At 58.9% G+C, this 20,663-nt stretch overlaps 1 protein-coding gene across 1 annotated transcript; it reads left to right on the top strand.

Annotated features, from left to right (window-relative positions):
• The first annotated feature begins 2,567 nt into the window (after positions 1–2,567).
• On the top strand, positions 2,568–20,408 carry PMP22 (peripheral myelin protein 22). Its single transcript, XM_030287385.4, has 5 exons — positions 2,568–2,702; positions 3,605–3,705; positions 4,880–4,970; positions 15,000–15,140; positions 18,907–20,408. The coding sequence occupies exons 2-5, from the start codon at positions 3,628–3,630 to the stop codon at positions 19,071–19,073; spliced, it is 477 nt and encodes a 158-aa protein (XP_030143245.1). The 5' UTR covers positions 2,568–2,702; positions 3,605–3,627; the 3' UTR covers positions 19,074–20,408.
• Positions 20,409–20,663: the final 255 nt, after the last annotated feature.

Here is a 20,663-nt window from a genome sequence, read left to right as displayed (position 1 = left end):
TGGGCAAACGTGTGGCTCGAAGCTGGTTTAGACCTGTGTCCTCTGTAGGGTCTGTTCTGTGCTGGCAGGAGCGGAGCATGAACCAGCAGCTCAGAAAGTTTCTGAGGGTGTTCCCAGTCCAGCTGCGCAGCTCAGCTGATTTTTTAAAGGTGTTGGAGTCAGTGGGTAAATGTTGGTTTCCTTGAAGTCGGTGGGATTTTCTCCAGTGATTTCAGCCTGGCTCTATCAGTGCTTCACTGGTTTGGAGTGGAAAGCAAAAACTTGGATGAAGTTGGTTTGGGGGCATGAATGCAGACAGGACTAAAGTATTTTATAAATTCTTCTTGAATTAGTAGAAAACAAATCAGGAAAAATAAGTCAGTGCCTCCAAGATACATTAGACTTTTTGTTATTAAAAACTGCTGAATATAAAGTCTCCCTTTATGTTTTTTCTGGTTGAAATATTTTTTTTCCAATACCCATTCCACTGGTGTAAATGTATTTATATATTTACATATATATCTATATATATCCATACATCTGCATGTGTGTTCTTTGAGGGAGCACTATAGATCTTGCACAAAGTGCAGCCAAACCATATCTTGCTCTCCTTTTCCTGGTGGCACAGTCATTTGAAAGCACCTGCTCTCCTCCTTGGACAGGCTCCCTCCAGCAGCTCCGGCTGACAGAAGGTGTGGAGAGGAGCTTTGCCCCGGCCCCAGAGCTCTGTCACAGCACTCACAGCAGCAGCTGATGTTTGTCCAAAGCCCTGCTCGGTTTGAACAGTGCACCTTCCCAAAAGCAGTGTCCAAGGGGCAGGAGAGTGATGGGCTCTTCTCTCTGGGCTTTCTCCACCATTTCCAACCCACGGCTGTTGGCCAAAACTGGCTTTGTTACCCACAGACTGCTCTATTCGCTGGTTTGACTTTCAGATATTTCTCCCCACGCTTAAAAAGCTGCTTTTGGACCTCTGTCAGGAGCGGAGCTGGGGCGGGTTTGCTGTCCCACGCTCACGGAGGAGCTCGGGAGCTCCCTGTGACCCCAGCCCCGGTGCCTTCCCCGCCGTGCATCCCGCTCTGCTGCGGGGAACAGGCTGGATGTTCCCTCCGAGATCTCAGACCCGCAAAGCCAGGTCAGAGAACGTCTCTAGCAGAGCCTGGATGGGACAAGCCCTTCCCAGGACCTTTCTCGCTCAGCCCCCAGCAGCCTCGCTAGCCAGGAATGTTCTGTGGTGGCGAGAAGTTCCAGCCCCCTGGATGGCACTGACGGGGTCACAGGGTGCACAGGGACGGCAGCAGCAGAGGAATTGGTGGGATTTTTTGGAGGGGAAGGGAAATTGCATCCTTTGGAATCTCGTTTCAGCCGCTGCCTCTCTCCCCGACCCTCCGCTCCCCCTCGCTGATGCCTGTGCGGGACCCCTGCGTGAGTGTGAGGAGCCCGTGCTGCAGGAACACGCCTCTGCTTGCCAGGAGAGAGGAGCCAAGCACGCTTCCCCAGCTCCCTTCTCCCAAGATTTACAGTCCCGGTGGCTGGATGCCGAATTCCCTCGTTTGTGCAACAATGCGGGACGAGTCTGGAGCTGGTGGGGAGAGGGGAGGCGACGGGGACTGGTGTTAATGCTCAGGAGAGTGCAGGTCTCCTGGTGGGATTATTTGGGAGCTGGGGGTGCCCTCTGTGTGTGGGGGTTGTCTGAACAGATTGGCTGTGCTCGAGGAATGAGCGAGGGCGGCAGCGCAGCCACCCCTTCCTTCCCGGGCACCCAAGTCACAGAATCACGGAGTGGGTTGGGTTTAAGGGACCTCAAAGCCCATCCAGTGCCACCCCTGCCATGGCAGGGACACCTTCCGCTGCCCCAGGTGCTCCCAGCCCCATCCAGCCTGGCCTTGGGCACTGCTAGGGATCCAGGGGCAGCCACAGCTGCTCTGGGTACCTGTGCCAGGGCCTGCCCACCCTGCCAGGGAACAATTCCCAATTCCCAATCTCCCATCCAGCCCTGCCCTCTGGCACTGGGAGCCATTCCCTGTGTCCTGTCCCTCCAGGCCTTGTCCCCAGTCCCTCTCCAGCTCTCCTGGAGTCCCTTTAGGTACTGGAAGGGCTATGAGCTCTCCCCAGAGCCTTCTCCAGGCAGAACAGCCCTAACTCTGAGCGATCTCCAGAGCTGTGGAAAATCGCACCCTCTGTTCAGTGAAAAGTTGCTCAGTTCTACCTAATTTGGCTCTCAAGTGCTAAAAAAGGTCGACTCCAAGTGCTGGAATCCTTCAGCTCAGCCAGATGCTCGTTCCCCAAATCCTGAGCCACGGATCCCGTCCGGAGCTGCACAAACCCCCTGGGCCGGGCCGAGGGGACCCCCGATGTGCGGAACTCTCTCCTCCCGGGCACGGCCGCCTCTGCCCCGCCTTCCCCCGCGGCTGCTGGGCAGCGGGGGCTCAGGAGAACCGGCTGCTCGTCCCTTGGCCCCCTCACATCTCCTCGCTGCCGGGCGGGAGCGGCTCGGGAGCGTGTCCGGGGAAGGCATCGGCTCCGTGAGCGGCTCCCGGGGGAGGCGGCGGGGCCGGGGCCGAGCCGGGCGCTGCCCCGTTTATAGGAGGGCGGCAGGCGGCGGCTGAGCCCTCCCAGTGCCGCAGACGCAAACGGGGCGGTGGCCCCGGTTAAAGGGGAAACTTGACAGCGCCGCCGCCCGCTCCGCTCCGCTCCGCCGCCAGCGCGCTCCGCTCCGCCGCGATGTGAGTACGGAGCGCCCGTCCCGCCGGGAGCGCCGCGCCGGGACACGGGCTGGAGAGACCCCCCGGGGACACGGGCTGGAGAGACCCCCGGGGACACGGGCTGGAGAGCGGGAGGGACGGGAGCAGCACCCCCGCTCCGGGGTTCTCCAAGGAGAGGGGCCAGGGCAGCCCCCTCCCCTCTTCACCGAGGGGAGATGGGCTGGGGACTGTCGCCGCCAGCTCGGGAGAGGCTCCAGGGGAGCCTCTGCCGGGGAAGGGAGCGGAGATGGGCTGAGGGCACCTCGGAGGAGAGGGGCCGAGGCAGCCCGGTGGGCTAGAAGGGGCAGGGGCTGACGCCCCCTGCTCCCCGCCCCCTGCCCTCTCCCCGGGGGTCGCCAGGGCAGATGAGCTCGGTAAAATTCCCCCTGGGGTGGGGACCGACGGAATCGCCCACACTGCTCCCATGGGTGGGTGGGCAAGGCCTCCTGCCCCCCTCTCCCCGCGGAGTGGGGCCGGGGCACCCTCGGGTGCGATGTCCGAGCCCGAGCCCTCCCCGGGCGGGGGGGGAGCACATTCCCTTGGGAGAGGGGACCGGGCCCCTCTCGGGAGAGGGGCTGGGGGAGCCCCCTGGGGACCGCCCCCCGTGAAGGTCCAGGGGAGGGAACTGGGAGGAGCCCCTTCGGTGGGAGAGGGGGAGCAGGCGCGGGGGAAGGTCTCGGGGGACCCCCGGGGATATCGGGGAGCGGGCAGGGGGCTCGGGCCCCTCTCCGTCGGCGGCGCCCGCGAAGAGAGCCCGAGCGCCGGGCACTGCCCCAGCAGCATCCCCCGCGCCGGGCGGGGCACAGCGGAGCGTTCCGGGGCAGACGCACGGACAGACAGACAGACAAACACACGCGCTCAGCATCATCCCTGTCCCGCTGCAGCTCTGCCCTCCACCACCGCCAAGATGCTGCTCCTGCTGCTGGGGATCATCGTGCTCCACGTCACCGTGCTGGTGCTGCTCTTCGTCTCCACCATCGTCAGTGTGAGTGCGGATTTCCCTGCTCCGGCCTTCCGCGGGCACGGATGTGGCCTGGCAGGAGCAGGAGGGGTTATTTTTGTTTAGGGCTGGTTTTACAGCCTGGCTGTTAGCAGGAAGCCTTTACTGCTCGCTGGGCTCAGTAGTGGTGGGATTTGGGAATCTGGGAGTTGGCGCTGCCAGGGGAAGCTGGTGGGATGCTTGACTGTGTTCTGTGGTGGGTGCTCAGGGCATCCACGTTGGTACAGAGACACAAGGGCTGTTGGAAACGATCTCCTCATCCTCCCCAGGCTGGTTCACATCGAGGAGCAGCCTCGGAGCACCCAAAATCCCCTCCTTTGGGGTGATGATGCTCTCCCCTTTCATAAGGGAGCTCCACCTGCTATTGAGCTCCAGGCACAGGACCAGAACACCAGGCCGAGCAAAGCCCCTGGACGGGGCTGGCTGGGCACTGACTCCTCAGCACAGCAGCTCTGCTCCCCAGCTCTCCTCCTCTGGGGCTGGCAGTAAGGCACAGCCTCTTTTTCCTAACGCAGCTTCCAAGGCTGAATCTGCGTGAGCAGCGGCAGGGCCGAGGGCTGGATGCAGCACAGAGGCTTCCCAGCACTGTCCCGGGGCTGCAGCCCAGTGAACACGTCAGCTGCTCGGGAGAGGCTGGAGTTGGCTTTCAGGCAGCTGTTCTGTGGAGCTGGTGACTTCCAAGCTTGCTTCACCAGGGGCTTCTTTCCCGGTTTCTTTTTTTCTTTTTTATTTTTTTCGGTTTTTTTTTTTTGTTTTTTTTTTTTTTTTTTTTTTTTTGTGGTAACAGCCACGGAAAACGTTACAAAAATCTTCCGAGCCGTTAGGAATCACGTGGAAGCATTCAAATATCCCGGCCAGGCAGCGGGCGAGCCCGGCCAGGGAGGGAAGCGCGGCCCCGCGGGACTCGCTCCGCGTTTAAAGAGCATAAAGAGCTTCTGTTGCTGCGCCGCCGGGGCCAAAGCAGTTAAAGGCAAATTCCGGGACTGACTTTCCAAAGCCCTCTCCACGGAAGAGCGCCTGGCCGGGCAGGCACGCGGGGGGGGACGCGGTGGCGCTGGGGGGACACGGCCGGGGCTGGGGGGACACGGCCGGGCTGGGGGGACACGGCCGGACTGGCTGCTGCCCCCGGGCCCTGCTCAGGGCTGTGTCTCTCCCGCAGCAATGGCTGGTGAACGGCGAGCACGCGGCAGACCTGTGGCAGAACTGCACCTCCGGAGCCTCCTTCCACTGCCTGGCATCCTCCTCCAACGGTGAGTGCCCCCGGGATCAGGGCTGTGCCCCTGGGATCAGGGATGTGTCCCTGGGATCAGGGCTGTGCCCCCGGGATCAGGGCTGTGCCCCTGGGATCAGATCTGTGCACCCACGGATCATATCTGTGCCCCCAGAATTGGGGCTGTGCACCCATGGATCGGATCTGTGCACCCATGGATCGGATCTGTGCACCCATGGATTGGGGCTGTGCACCCATGGATCAGATCTGTGCACCCGTGGATCAGATCTGTGCACCCATGGATTGGGGCTGTGCACCCATGGATCGGGGCTGTGTACCCATGGATCAGATCTGTGCACCCATGGATCGGGGCTGTGCCCCTGGGATTGGGGCTGTGCACCCATGGATCAGATCTGTGCACTCATGGATCGGATCTGTGCACCCATGGATTGGGGCTGTGCACCCATGGATCGGATCTGTGCACCCATGGATCAGATCTGTGCACCCATGGATCGGATCTGTGCACCCATGGATTGGGGCTGTGCACCCATGGATCAGATCTGTGCTCCTGGAATCGGGGCTGCTCCTGCCCGCTGCTTTCGTTCTCCCCCCAGCACCTCTGGGTTCAAGAGGGGCTTAGGGCGAGGACTAGAGCTGGTGCCCAGGGCTCTGCCCGGCTGCCCTCGGGCTGAGGGCAGCTCCTGGCAGCACCAGGGCAGGGTGACACGCTCAGCTGTGCTGGCAGTGCCTCCCAGCGCGGCTCGAGCCCTTTTGGGGGTCTCCTGTTATTAGCACATTTTTCTTCTTGAACGCACACACCTGAGGTGTTCCATGGGGCAGGTCCGCGGGGCCCTGTCACCCTGCCGGAGGCTCTGGGGCTCTTTCTGGCACAGCTCCCTCTTGCTCTGCTTGTGGGGGTTGAAGGACGCACACGGGGCCCTGAGGACCCCTGTCCCCCAGCTGGCAATCTGTCCTGGCTTTGTGGTGGCACAGGCTGAGGTTCGGGCACCCCCTGGCCCTGGGGTGTGTTTGGGAGCTGAGCTGAGTGCCCGGGCCCTTCAGCCCCTGCAGGGCCGCCGCGGGACCCAGCTGGGTGAAGGCTGATGTCACACGGGGTGACATCCCCCTGAACTGTTTGCTGAGGTCAGCAGGGGAGGACAGTGTGCTGAGACACCGTGACACGCAGTTCCCAGGGTGACCAGCGGCACCAGGAACACAAAATCCGTGTCAGATAGTTGGGTGAGCCCGTGCCTCAGTTTCCCTGGAAGATGGAGCTAATGCCAGTGGTGCTGAGGCCAGCATTTGTTTTGTTAGCCTGGTTTTTGCTTTCCTGGGAGAACACATTGTCCCAGTGCGAGCCCCAGTGACAGCAGCCGTGAATCCCAGCGCCGTCACTGGGACCTGGGCACACGGGGACAGGAGCACACGTGTGGCCCTGGTGAGGGGCACAGTCACACGGGGAGCGTTCAGCACTCCCGGGGCGTCCCTCAGTGCCGACAGCTGTGAGAGGGGATTTGGAGACGCCCATCAGAGCCCCCATCCTTTGGGAGCGATCCACTCGTGTTACCGCGTGGGGAGGCGATGCCACCGCACTGTCCCCTCGCTGTCCCCGCTCTGTCCCTGTTGTCCCCGATATCCCCTCTCTGTCCCCGCTGTCCCCGCTCTGTCCCCACGCTGTCCCGTGCTGTCCCCGCTGTCCCCTCTGTCCCCACGCTGTCCCCGCTCTGTCCCCGCTCTATCCCCACGCTGTCCCGCGCTGTCCCCGCTGTCCCCACGCTGTCCCCGCTCTGTCCCCACGTTGTCCCGCTCTGTCCCCGCTCTGTCCCCTCGCTGTCCCCGCGCTGTCCCCGCTATCCCCACTCTGTCCCCGCTCTGTCCCCACGCTCTCCCCTCTGTCCCCGCTCTATCCCCTCGCTGTCCCCGCTGTCCCCGCTCTGTCCCCATGCTGTCCCCGCGCTGTCCCCGCTCTGTCCCCACGCTGTCCCCACGCTGTCCCAGCTCTATCCCCGCGCTGTCCCCGCTCTGTCCCCACGCTGTCCCCGCTCTGTCCCCGCTGTCCCCGCTCTGTCCCCACGTTGTCCCCGCTGTCCCCGCTCTCCCCGCTCTGTCTCCGGAGCCCAGCGCCGGTCTCTGCTGACGCCTGGCGGTGTCGGGGCCAGCCGGGAGCTCCTGGATCGCGTCCCGGGCGCGGAGCCCTCGGAGCCCGGGCCGGCTATTGCAGCGTCGGCAGCCCCACTCCAGGGCCAGTCATGCGAGCCCCGAAAGTGCTGAGCCCCTGCTTGTCCTGAAAGGCAGCGCCCGCCCCCAGCGGTCCCGAGCCCAGCGCTCTAAAGCCTCCCCAAATCTTCCCCTTTTCAAGCCTGCGCCGCTCGTTCTGGATGTTTACAGGAGGCTCTGTCGGGGCTGTCAGTGCTGAGAGCAGCTTGTCCAAACTGTGCTTGGGTGGTTTCCGCACACCCGACGGTCCTGCCACGGGCTGGGAGTGTCCCCTGGCCGTTCCCAGAGCCTCTGGAGCCTTTCCAGTGCTGATTTATCATCATTAAGGGATGATGGCCACGATGATCCTGTTGAAAATGCAGCTGAGCAGCTGAGTTGGGTTGAGAGCCCCGATGCAGTGGGAGATGCCCATGGCATGTGGGGCGGAATGACAGCATCTGTAACATCCCTTCCAACCCAAACCATTCTGAAGTGCCCCAGTGGGCTGCTCTGTGGGTAGAAGTCCGCTGTGCTCAAGCAGATCTCTGACAGCTCTCACCTATCCAAGGGCTCTGCTCTGGCAGCAGGACAAGGGGGTTTTGCTTGCACAAAAGCTTGTGCCCCACTCACCCTGCGGCCAGGGGGTGGGAGCAGTGCTGTTGAGGACCTGCTTTCATTTTGTGGGACCCTGGATGCAGGGTTCAGAGCCCACTGCTGCTGTAGGAATGTAAAATCAAAGGCTATTTCCTGGGCTTATGTAGGTCTTTTCAGGTCTGTTTGTAAAATACCTCTTGGTCTCCATTCCAGCAGGTCTTTTCTCCCCTGTCACTGCTGAAGGAGCTGCTGTCAGCCACTCTTTGGAGCAGCAGTGAGGTCACAGGGCAAGGACACTGTGGCAGAGCCACCTCCAAGGCTCACGCTTGTCTCCTGCCTCATCCTCACCTCTTTCCTAGGAATATGCATATTTTCAAAATTAGGAATGATCCCATACAAATACCACAAAACATCCTTGGTCACAGCTCTCAGAACAGAGGCTGTGAGCAGTGGGCTCCAGAGAGCTGTAAAAATTCTTTTCCCTGGGCCCAGGATGGTACTGAATGTTTAATCCTGGAGTGCCAAGGTGCTCTGGGGAAACAGCAAGGAATCCTCCTTGGGAATTCTGGCAAAACTTTTAGTCTTTACACGGGGGCAGTTTTTGCTCCGACCATCATGGTGGCCTTTGGGTGTGGTTATTTCTTCTTCTCTTTTCAGAAGGCAGTGGGAATCTATGAGTGGAATTTGGGAATTAGATGGTGTTAGGTCACCTGTGCTCATCATGGATGGGGATTTTGGCAGGGGTGATGCTGTGGTGCCGCATTGGTCTCAGTTGAGCCTCCCCTGTCCTGTCACACAGGGAGCCGTTTCTTCGTGACCTTGGTGTGGATTCCCACCGAGAAGCAGAGCTTCTAAATCCAGGGGCCATCAGGATTCGCTCTGGTTTCACCCTGGGGCAGGCTGTGGCTGTGCTGCTCACCCCACAGACCATCCCGTGGGGATGGAGCAGGGAGCAGGGCAGCACCAGGGCCGGGCACAGCGCTGCATTTGGGACTTCAGCAGCCCCTGGGCTCGGGCTGGGCTGAGCTCCCCGTCCCCAGTTCCCCTCGGCAGGGCTCAGCCCCGTGTGTGAGTGTGTGAGCCATCCCAGCAGGAGCCCCGGGCACCTTCCCACTCCCTCTCCGCGTACAACCGCCTGCTTGTCGTTTTGATTTTTGCATTTGCTGTCAGATAATGCTTTTTTTTTTCTTCGAGAGGCCGAGAACTATGGAAAAAATGTTGCAACCATTGCTTCGTTTGCGCTGTCAGACATTCCTGGAAAAGCCTTATCTCAGGAATTCAGCTCTGCTGCGGGGCTGTGGGTCGGCAGGGCCGCGAGCCAGCCGGGCTGAGCGGCCAGCCAGGGCTCTCCAGGAGTTCCAGATCTCCAGACAGCCATGCTTCTCCCTCCGAAAACGACCTTTTCTTTCCTCAGCTGAGTGTCTTATGTGGGAAAGAAGCTTCTGTTCTGCTGCATTCCACTCTGCTTGTGGTGGGAGTGCTGAAAGTGGGGAGGCCGCAGGCCCGTCCGTGGGGATCCCCACGTCCCTCTGCAGTGGCAGGAGATGTTTCTCCTGTTGTCCTCTCACAGCTTCTCCTGTTGTCTTCTCACAGCTTCTCCTGTTGTCCTCTCACAGCTTCTCCTGTTGTCTTCTCACAGCTTCTCCTGTTGTCTTCTCACAGTTTCTCCTGTTGTCCTCTCACAGCTTCTCCTGTTGTCTTCTCACAGCTTCTCCTGTTGTCCTCTCACAGCTTCTCCTGTTGTCCTCTCACAGCTTCTCCTGTTGTCTTCTCACAGCTTCTCCCGTGGCTGGCTTGTCCACAGGCAGGCTGCTGGTTTGGGGCTGTGTTAAAGAGAGAAGCAGCCCCTAAACCTTGGGAAGTGCCCATCACTGAGTGCCGGGGGCCCTGTGATGCCCCTGCTGCTTTGCTGATGTGGTGGCCACAAGCAAAGCCCAGGTGGTTGCCCAGAGCAGATTTTATTAACGTTGTTATTAATGGGTGACACCGGCTTAACTCGGGCAGGGCTGAGCCCTCTCTACCAGCCCTGGGGGACTGTAACTCGTCCCTTGGTGTTCTGAAAGCACCCAAGTCACAGAATCCCAGAATGGGTTGGGTTGGAAGGGACCTCAAAGCCCATCTCACCCCACCCCTGCCATGGCAGGGACACCTTCCACTGTCCCAGGCTGCTCCCAGCCCTGGTCTTGGGCACTACCAGGGATCCAGGGGCAGCCACAGCTGCTCTGGGCACCCTGTGCCAGGGCCTCAGCTCCCTTGGGGTAAAGAATTTACTCCTAAAATCTAAAAATCTCCTATTCCAAGAGAATATTTTATATTCCAGATCACTTGGTCCCATAACTCTCTTGCTTTCAATAGGAAAGAGATTTCCTCTGCTTAAAACCAATTCTTTATTGTTGCTTGTTCTTCTGACGAAGAGCATTTGATAAGGAGAGGTTGGGAGCTGGTGCTGGTTTTTTCTCAGCTCTCCAGATGTCTTTGGCCCCCATTTTTTCCTGTGAGAGGAGGGGCCAGACAGCTTTCCCTGCCGTATTTGTGTTCTGGCCCACAGAGGAATGGGAGGAAGAAGGCAACATGTGGGCAAAGGATGACTGTCAAACCAGAAGAAAGGGTGGGGTGTCCCCTGCAGAGTGTGGCGCTGGAAAACCCTTCAACCTGCAATTTTTGGCCTTGGTGAGCCCCTCAGATGTCGCTGTGGGCACAGGCTGAGTGACCCTGCCCCAGACCCGTGGGCCAAGGCAGCGCTGCTGCCCACTCCTGCTGCCTGGACTGGACATCCCTGGGAGTCCTTGGGAGGACGTGGGCACGGAACGATGGATCTGCCACCTCAGCACAGGCCAGCAGGAGCTCAGAGCCACCACGACGAGGGAAAGGACCTGCCTTGGCTTTGCAGAGCTGCTGGAAGGAGTTCTCGTGGTGCCAGCAGCTTTGTGCTGCCTCAGCTGCGTCAGGAGCGCCTCGGTGGGATGTGAGCTCCTGCGGGATGTCGGAGCTGCATGGAGAGCTCTGCATGTCCTGGCCTCATGGACTTCTTGGATGGAGCTTCAGGGAGAAGGAAAGGGAGGAGAGCCGAGAGGAAAAGAGGAGGAGAGGAGAAGACAGAGGTTTGCGGGGTTCATCTCCATCGGAAGGAGCTGCAGGAGGGGAGCAGGAGGCCTTGGACAGGACTCGGAGCGCTGTGTTCAGTGACTGCCTCCCTGCAGCCCCAGGGTTTCCCTCCTGCTCATCCCCCACAAACACCTGGGGAGCCCTTTAGAATCCCCCTTTGCCAGGGGATTTCCAGGAGCACCCTGATCCAGCACAGCGTGGTTCCCAGGGGATGGAGATGGGAGGGTGGCAAAGGGGCAGCTGGGAATGTCTGACTGTGCCAGAGACTGTCAGACTGTGCTGGGCCACAGCAGAGAGAGCTGCATGGGAGCTGGGCTGGCCCTGGGCTTTCCCTGGGACAGAACAGTGGCTCAGGGACAGACGGGGAGGATGTGTCCCCAGCTGGAGAGGAGAGGTGTCCCTGCAGGACAGCAGATCTATCCCTGCAGCAGAGCTGTCCCTGCAGTAAGGTTGTCCCTGCAGCAGAGCTGTCCCTGCAGCCCTGGGCTGAGAGGCAGGGCTGGGGCAGTGCAGAGCAGCACCGCTGGCACTGGAGCTTTTCTGGCCCTGGGGGTTCTCAGGGGCTCTGTCTGAAGGGCAGCCCAGAGTCCTGCAGCTGAGCTGGTGTTTCTGCATCTCCAGCTCACCCTTTTCCAACCCTCTTGGGGGTGTTTGAGCATCAAAACCACTGCAAGTCTCAGCCTTTTGCTGCAACCTGGCCACTTCAGAGGGGAGGATGTGAGCTGGGCTCAGGACCTCGGTCAGGCCTTGACGCCTGAGAGTATCCTCTGGAAAAACTCAGCTCAGAAATCCTGCCTTTTCTGGGCTGGTATCTTTGTACCCATGCTGCTCCTGACCCTGCTGAGATTTAACAACTTGCAGCATGGAAGCAGCATGTTTTACAGCTGGGGGCATGAGTTTCCCTCCCTCCAGCTTTGGCTGTCTTATGTGCTGCAGTTACCTCCCTAATGGATGTTTTCTTCCCCAGAAGTGGTTGATTTTTGAATGTACAGAGCATACACACGTGGCAAAGGGAAAGCTCCATCTGCAGAACGTTCCCATCAGCTGCAGATCCCAGCACGGAGGGGTTTTTAATGCACAGCACTCATTTAGGGACTCCTTACAGCAGTGGATAGGCTGAGTGCTCAAATGAGTGTCTTCAGTGTGCACTTTGTTCTTCCTCCTAGGCTGGGGCCAAAGAGGGTGGGGTGGTGTGAATTAAACCCTGCGGAGGCAATGCCTGTCCTTCAAGGCCTCTGCTCCTGGCCAAGGGCACGTTTTCCCCTGCCCTGTCAGTCCTGTCAGGGCATAAAACCTCCCTGCAAGCAGGGCTGGGGCTCTGCTGCCAGGGGCTGGGTTGGCTGCTGTCTCTCTGGGAAATTCAGCTGCAATTTCTGGGCTCCAAGCTCCAATTTCTGATCTGGGCTTCTTTCTTTTGTGCTGGATTTTAGGGCAGCGAAACATGGTCTTTATCTTCCCAGGGCTGAAGTCTTCTCCCTGCTGTTGTAAGTAGTGCTGTAAGCACATCAGGGCCTGCAGAACTGAAAGGAAAATTCAAGTTGGTTTTGTAAGAATTCCTTGCTGTGTGTTTGGCTGCCTGACAGGGCTGTAAACCCAGTCCGGTCGGGTCTCCTCCGGAAGCGGAGTGCAGGGTGTTATCTGTCCTTTCCACGCTGCTTCCTCTTCTCCTTCCTCCTGAAGAACAAAGATATAAACAGAGCTGAAGAGATGCAGGGGAAAAATGGGATAACCAGCTCACTGCCCAGGGGAAACCACAAATAACAGCCTGGCAGTAAACAGTGCTGACAGCCCAGCTGCAGCTCTGGGAAACTTGCTGTGTTTGAGATCCTGAGGGCTGGACACAGCACCAGCAGCAAAGGGGTTAAAGGCACGTGGGGCTGAGCAGGTAGAAACCCCACCTGCAGTTGTAGGGGTGATTTAAAATGTATTAAAGGCAGTTAGCTGTCCCAGTGCAGCTGGAGTCTGTGGGCAGCTGTCCTGGAGTTAATGGCGCTCTGGAACTCGCTCTGGTGGGTCTCAGTCCTGGGCTGGGATCCTGCCCTTTGTTTTCACAATGGAGGCCAGCAAAAGTCAGCAAAGGGCTGGATGTGAGCTCAGAGCTCTGGTCTGTGGGATCATCTCCTGATTTCCCTGCTCCCAGGCTGGCTGCCCAAACCCTCTGGCCACGGTGGGCTCCACGCTCAGCACTGCCTTTCTCTGCCTCTGACATGGCTCTTTATCACAATGGGATTTTGCAAAGCCCCTATAAATCATTTGCATTCAGAACCAAAAACCAGGCAGGGGAGGCGGATGCAATTAAAGGGCAGCTCAGCTCAGCTCAGCTCAGCTTTCTGTCTAGACAGCTCTCTCCTAAAATAACCAGCAGTGGGAGCATCCACCTCCCAGCAGAAAGGCTCCTCTCAGGCCGGATCCCGTGGCCTTTGCCGTCACAAAAGACTTGGCTTTCTGCTCCTGGATGGAGCTGCAGGGCTTGGCTTAGGCTGAGCTGGTGCCCGGAGCTGGGGAGGGCTGAGAGGAGAGCCCAGCTGGGATGGGAATGGAGGGAGGGGCAGTTCAGCAGCTGCACATCCTCCAACCACTTCTCTGGTCTGGTCTGAGTGAGGATTTAGGATGACTCTGGTGGTGCTGGAGCTGCCTCACGCTGTTCCCACTGGTGGAGGAGAGCCAGAGCTGAAGGGGCAGGTGGGGCTGAGGCAGGAGGGGTTCCCTGCCCGGCTACCTGGGACTGGGGAAATCCATTGGACATTTTGTGTGCGCATTGCAGTGAAATCCACCCTGGGATTTCCTGGAAGCAGCAAAAGCTGCTCCTTTCTAAGGAATGGCACTGTGAGGGAAGGGCAGCAGCTGGGGAGCAGCTGGAAATGTGAAGTGTGGCAGGAGAGGAAGGACCAGGCTGGCTGGGAGGAGCAGGGGCTGCTCTGGGTGGCTCCAGAGCTCTGGGAGCAGGGCCTGTGTCTGCTCCATTGCCTGAGCACCCAGAGACAAGAGGCAGAGACCAGGGCTAGAAGTCCTGCCCCAAAGTCAGACCCAGAGACGTGAGTGAGTGGCACGGGCTGCTCCTGCAGCCGGGGGTTTGCTGGCAGGGCCATGGGTCACACTGCCAGCCCAGCTGGAGGCTGTGCCTCACCCTCTGCTCCAAACCCCGCTCTGCCCTCCCGAGCGTGGCTCACGGGGATTTGGGGACGTGTGGCCAGTTCTGTGGGGCAGACCCTGCCCTGCACAGTCCCCATGGCCCCGTTTGCTGCTCCGAGGTCAGACGTGGCTGAGCTGAAGGGCTGAGCTTTGTTTGGAGGTTTTGCTCCACTTCAGGAGCCGGTTCTGCAGGCAGGGGACTGAAACTGGTGGGAGTAAAAGTGCGGAGGAACATGGGACTGAGTCTGAGGCTTCAGTGCTGCCTAATCCCATCTCAGGATCCAGCCCCAAGCAGGAGTTTTCTGCCTTTCACTGGGTGGTTTGTGCCTCAGTTTACCTGCACTAAGTCCTGCATTCTGATTTCAAACTTTACAAGGAGAGGAGAAGGCAGATGTATTATTAGTGAGCACTGCCTCTTTCTGTCCAGCTGCAGCAGTTCAGGGCATGGAGCTGCATTTTGCTTGTTTATTTATATTTTTACGTGAGGAGTTACACACCCACTACGCCTGGAAATAGCTGAGCAGTGACTCAGGCGGGCTGGTTTAACTGGTCTGCTCTGGGACACAGCTGCGTTTGGCAGCTGGGAAGGACTTCCAAAGGGTTCAGCTCCACGGGGCAGAGGGTGTTTTCGTTCCCGTGTGTTTATCTGCCCTCGGAGCTGGGCCAGCGCGGTGTCCCGGAGCCTGCTGCGCATGGCTCTGGTGTTTGCAGCAGAGCTGAGCAGCCAGGCCTGGCATGGAGCAGGGCAGAGGCTCTGCCTGCCTTCTGCAGCTCGGGGTTTTTCTCTCTGCTCTGTTTTGTGGCCCACGTTCCCGCAGAAGCGCCCAGGCCGGTGATCGGCTGTATTCCAGCCGCTGATCCTGGCAGCAGGTGGCACCCGGAATCCCTGAGTGCGTGCCCGTGCTGGGGTCTGGCAGCTGGGCAGCGCTGGGCACGGCCCCGGCTGCTCCCGAGCCCCGAGCTGGGCTGGTGGCAAGGCCACGGGCACGGCAGGGCTCCGCGGCGCCCACGCTGAGGTGTCTGTGTGTCTGTCTGTCCCCAGAATGGCTGCAGGCTGTCCAAGCCATGATGATCCTCTCCGTCATCTTCAGCGTGCTGTCGCTGTTCCTGTTCTTCTGCCAGCTCTTCACACTCACCAAGGGCGGCCGCTTCTACATCACCGGAGTCTTCCAGATCCTGGCGGGTGAGCGGGGACTGCGGCTGGCACTGCCAGCTGCGGGCAGGGAGAGGGCAGGGAGAGGGCAGGGAGAGTGCCTGGAGGGAGGAACAGCCCCTGGGGCACCCCGGGAAGGGAAGGGAAGGGAAGGGAAGGGAAGGGAAGGGAAGGGAAGGGAAGGGAAGGGAAGGGAAGGGAAGGGAAGGGAAGGGAAGGGAAGGGAAGGGAAGGGAAGGGAAGGGAAGGGAAGGGAAGGGAAGGGAAGGGAAGGGAAGGGAAGGGAAGGGAAGGGAAGGGAAGGGAAGGGAAGGGAAGGGAAGGGAAGGGAAGGGAAGGGAAGGGAAGGGGATGAATAATTTGGAGGTGTTGCAGATGGGATCCTGGGATGGGATCCAGCTCTTGGGCCGTTGTGCATCCAGGATCTTCTGCCCTTGCACAGAGAAGGGGCAAGAAGGTTTGTGCCCCAGGCAGGGAGGCTCTGGAGGGACAGGGTGCCGGAGCACCGGGGCAGAGCTGGGGGCAGTAGATCACAGGGATGCTGGAAGGAGAGCTCTGCCTGTTCCCCAGGACTCGAGTTGGATGTTGTGTCCAGGGTGGCTGGGCTGACCCTGGGACCTTTCACCAGGCTGGGTGAGGCTTCCACAGCTGCTGGCAGGGTGGGGAGAGTCCTGACAATCCTGTTTTGGCAAAAGAGGGCTCGGTGATTATTTATAAACTTGCCATGAGGGGGCCTGGTGCTTTCCCCATGAGCACAGAGCCCTGGAGCTGCAGGGTGAGCTCTGACTTGGACTGTCAGCTGCTATTTTTAACTCTTTGAGAGCTCAGTGCTGGAAAGGAGCCACAGCTCACGTCCTACACTGCAGCTCCCCAAGTACTGATGCTCTAAAGCCACCGGCTCTGTTTATGTTTCCACGTATGAAACCAGTGGAGAGGATTTTTGAGAGTTCAGGCTAAAAAATGTAATGGTGCTTCGAGGTCCTGCCTGCATTGGGACAGAGTGTCTGTGAAGGAGACTGGTTCTTTCCTAGAGCTTTAGATGTTACACTAGAAGTCACCCGAGGTCCTGCTGTTTTATCAGTGGAAAAACTCATTCATTGAGTTTAGACTTTAAACTTTCTGGTCATCCTATAAGCAACTGGCCTTCCCAAACCCTGGCAGAATCCAGAGCTAAGCTTTATTGGCATGAATTCCATGAGGAGTGGATCTGCTTGGCCGCAGTGCTGGTGGAGTTCAGATCGGTTCACCATCTCTGGAAAAAGAGATGTGTGGAAACTCCTTAGAGCCATGGAGCCAAGGAGGGGAAATGGGCATTAATAATGCAATTACCTGCCTGAGAGCTCTCTAACAGCGCTGGGAGCAGAAGGCTTCTCTCTCCTGAGTGATTGCTGTGAGCCCTCATTGTCGGAGGAGCAGAGCACGGGATCGCAGCCCTCCTGTCCGTGCCGTGCTGGGTGTCCCAGGGGATGCAGGGTCACACCTCAGTCTCTTTGGGCTGTGGGTTAACACCATGCCTGGCCACTGTGAAGGACAGGAAACGTGTGTCCTCATCCACCTAGAGTCCCTGTGGCCAGGGGAGCTGTAGGCAGAGCTCTGGATCCAGGTGCACCGGCAGAGGTGGGCACTGGTGCCCATCCCTGCTGTTCTCCCTGGCCAGAGCTGCAGCAGGAGGCTCAGGTCAGTTTTGGTCTTTGTGACCCTCAGTCAGGAGACAGGACATGGCTGTGCCAGCACTGCCAGGACGTCCCCCCTGGAGGTGGGGACAGCTTTGGTCACAGGAGCTGAGCCTGTTCTGGCCTCCTTGCTGCTGCGGGAACCAGGGCAGGAGTACTGGGCGCTGCTGGGTGGCAGTGCTGCTCTGAGAGCCAGGGAGGAGGGCAGGGGCTGGCACCCACTGCAGGCACACAGCGAGGGCAGGGCAGGAAGAAAAGTGTGAGGCCACTTTGGTCTGTGGTGCAGCAGCCAGGCAGGACCATCCCCAGCACCCCCACACTGCTTGGAATCACCCCCAAAGCCTGGCTGCATTTGTCCTGATGGGATCAAGGGCATCACAAGGCCTCAAAGGCTCCCCTGCATCCTTGGTGGGTCCAGCATATCCATGGGTCCAGCGTATCCATATCCTGAGCTACTCCTTGTAGCCCAGCATGGCAGAGATGTGGGTTTGGGCCTCTCGAGGTCTGACCCAACTCCTGCATCCTTCTCATCGTTGTTTTTATCTCTTCCCTCCCAGCCCTCTCACCGCAGAGCTGCTGCCCTGGGGCTGCAGAGGGTGGGCTCAGCTCCAAGGCTGTGTCTGCCCTCGTCCCACGGCTGTTTGCAAACACCTGGCCTGGAGAGCTGCCCCGGAGCTCTCCCACCCCAGCCTGGTTCCTCTGCAGGGCTGGGGCTGCTCCAGCACGAACAAACCCTGGGAACAAATGTCGGGAAGGGTGTGCCCTCCTGAGCTGCCAGAGCCAGGCTGCAGCGTGCTGCCGAAGCCAGGCTCTGCAGGAATGCTGGATGCATTGCTGCTTGCAGCTGGCTGCAGCTGGGGCTCCCTGCCCAGCGTGTTCTCAGCCCAGAGCAGGGCAGGTGCCCCACAAGTGCAGCCATTGCTTCCAGCTGGCCACACAATCGCTGCTGTATCTGTGGCTGTCTGGAGGTGCCGGGGGGGCCACACGCCTGTCCCTGTCCCCAGACAATGGCTGTGCTCTCTGTGCATGGGCCGGGCAGTGGGAGTTGGCTCCCGTGCTCGGAGAATGGAAACCGCTCCAGCGGCGCCCTAATGAAGTGAATTCCCACTTGTGCACTTTCCCTGAACAAAAGGAGCAGTGTCAAGTGGAATTACAGCTCAAATATCACCGTGCTGAAATGTAGGTGGTCCTGAGCTCCGGGCAGGGGATTTGGAACTCGGCTCCAACAACAGCCCCACGGCCGGATAATAGAACTACTGGGATTGACTCAAAGAGCTTGTTTGGGGCAGGAATAGAGGTGGCTTTGTGCGAGCTTGGGCGGTGCCCACCCCTGATGGGGGTTGGCAACAACGCTGACACGCTGCCCACCGGGGCTGGGCACCACCGGGACCCCACGGGCCCTGCCCGGGCAGGGCTGCCATGAGCGGCGAGCCAGGGCACAGAAGGGTTTGAGGGAGCTGGGCTGCAGGGAACAGGGTTTGTGGGGAGCAGGGTTAGCAGGGAACAGGGTTTGCTGGGAATGGGGTTTGCTGGGAATGGGGTTTGCTGGGAATGGGGTTTGCAGTTGAGCTTCTGGTGCAGCTGTGAAGGATGGGGCATCACAGCCAGACCATCCTGAGGCCCCGTTGGGTTTGTGGGTTTTATCACCTGGAGAGGTGATGCAGAAGCGTTGCTTTGGAAGCCCAGCTCTGTGTCTGCCCCCTTGCAGCACTGCAGGGAGGTGGCTCAGGCCAGGGTTTTACACAGGGCACCAGGGGAGCAGGGTTGGTCTGGAGCAGCATCCCTGTGCTCCTGAGGGGTGGGTTAGCCCAGGTGATGCTCCAGCTTTGCTGCAGAGCCTCTGGCTTTGCTTGCTGAGCATGGCAGAGACATCCCTGCTCACCTCCAGGCAGACCAGAGCCCACAGCATCCCCGCTGAAACCCCCAGGGGACAGGATCACATCCCTGCTCACTCCGTGTGGGACAGAGCCCACAGCATCCCTCCCAAACCCCCAGGGACAGGATCCAAGGGGGCAGGACACAGCCAGCTCCCTGCTGAGCTGTGCTGTGCTGTGCTGGGTTACCCCAGGGCCCCGGCAGGGCCCGGCCCGTGCCACCACTGACGTCCCCGTGTCACCCTGCAGGGCTGTGTGTGATGAGTGGCGCTGCCATCTTCACAGTGAGGCACACGGACTGGCACCAAGCCTCGGAAAACACCTCCTACGGCTTCGCCTACATCCTGGCGTGGCTGGCCTTCCCCCTGGCCCTGGCCAGCGGCATCATCTACGTCATCCTGCGGAAGCGCGAGTGACGCCGCGGGACGTGGCCGCGTGACGGGGCACCCGCGACGTCCCCACGGCAGACGGAGGCGGGGGAGAATAGACGAGAAAACGGAAAAGAAAATTAACCAAAAAAACCAAAAAATGAAAAAAAAAAAAAAAGGATAAACCCTCCCACCCAAGCCAAACCCAACCGACCCCCAGAGGAAACACTCAAAGGGTTCCTTGTTAATTGAAGGTGTATATAGTATCTATGGTTTAAAAAACCTATTTATAACACTTTTTACATATATGTACATAGTCTTGTTTGCTTCTGTTGACCATGTGCTGTTTTAAAGCCTAAAGCAAGTGCCTAAGGAATTCTCACTCCTAACAGTGTAACAAGAGCGCGGTGATTTTTCTCTCATGCAAAATCCTCTTTGAGCTGAGCTCTCCTGCCCTGTCCCAGCCCACCAGGACCCCCAGCTCTGGTTTTAGGCTGGATCACCACGCCTGGTTCCACAGCCAGGGCCCGGGCCCCGCTCCTGCCACATGCTGTGATCCAAGGGCACGTCCAGATCTGACGGGAGACGCTTCCAAAAGGTTTGAAGGATTTCAGAGCAAAGGCTTTGATTGCCCCAAGTGCCTAAATGACTTAGGTGCCTAAGTCCCACTGCCTTGCCGCCACACCCGCGGGGAATTTGGGCTTTTAAATCACTTAGGCCGAGCTGCAGTCCAGCCGGGCCGTCCTCCCTCGCTCGGCTGCCGGGGCTGGGCTTGCCGAGCGCTGGGAACTGCTGCTCCCAGCCTGGAACCTGCTCCACTAAAGTGCCCTGAGGAAGCAGCCAGCCCAGGCTGTCCCTGAAATCCAACCCCAAATGTATGAAATGGTGCTATCTATTTACCATTCCTTACCCTGCTACGCCACTTAACCTTAGTCACTGGAAATTCAGTTAACGACCTTGAGGTAAACAACCAAGCTAAGAAATGAGAAATAATTCTGTGTAATATAAATGAGCTATAACTGCTTTTGTACTTAGATTTGCTCTTACTATTATTTTTAATAAAGCATTTATAACCAAGATTCCTTTTCCCCTCTGTGGTGCAGAGGAACAGAAGCATCTCTGGCCGGAGCCTGTGGGGCTCTGGCACCGGGGCGAGATGTGAGTCCTCTGTCTGTCAGCAACGAGTCTGGCCATGAATGGAACAGGCACCAGCACAGACCCCGGGCTGCCTCTGAGGACTCCAGACACTGTTGCTTTTTTTGGTTAATCTTGAGGTTTTTTGGGGTTCTACTTTTTTTTTTTTCTTCTTTTTTGCTTTGCTTTTCTGATTTTATACCGACTGTGTGGACTAAGAAGCAATGAAATAAAAGTCAGAATAACTCAGGTGCTTCTGCTTTTTGGGGTTTTGGGGGCTGAGAGGTGGACTCTGCTCCACCAGCCTGGTTGCACAGCCATCCCGTGGAATCATGGAATCACAGCGCTTTGTGTTGGAAGGGACCTCAAAGCCCATCCTGTTCCCCGGCTCTCCACCGGGGCTGCAAATGTGGCACAGCTCAGTGGGGATGGGAGCTGCTGGGTGACCCCCGCACCGGGGTGCTCCTTTGCCCATTTCCCCCGTTACCCCCCGTAATTCTCCCG

The sequence above is a fragment of the Taeniopygia guttata genome, chromosome 18 (genome assembly GCF_048771995.1).
Source record: "Taeniopygia guttata chromosome 18, bTaeGut7.mat, whole genome shotgun sequence".
Classification (NCBI taxonomy): domain Eukaryota; kingdom Metazoa; phylum Chordata; class Aves; order Passeriformes; family Estrildidae; genus Taeniopygia; species Taeniopygia guttata.
Note: the sequence above shows the minus strand (reverse complement) of the source record. Positions and strands in the feature narration are given on the sequence as shown.

Excerpts from the sequence above, each read along its gene's own strand:
- PMP22 (XM_030287385.4), top strand. The coding sequence starts at position 3,628 with ATGCTGCTCCTGCTGCTGGGGATCATCGTGCTCCACGTCACCGTGCTG. Across the intron at positions 3,706-4,879 it reads TCGTCTCCACCATCGTCAGT|CAATGGCTGGTGAACGGCGA; the intron begins GTGAGTGCGGAT and ends TCTCTCCCGCAG. Across the intron at positions 4,971-14,999 it reads CCTGGCATCCTCCTCCAACG|AATGGCTGCAGGCTGTCCAA; the intron begins GTGAGTGCCCCC and ends GTCTGTCCCCAG.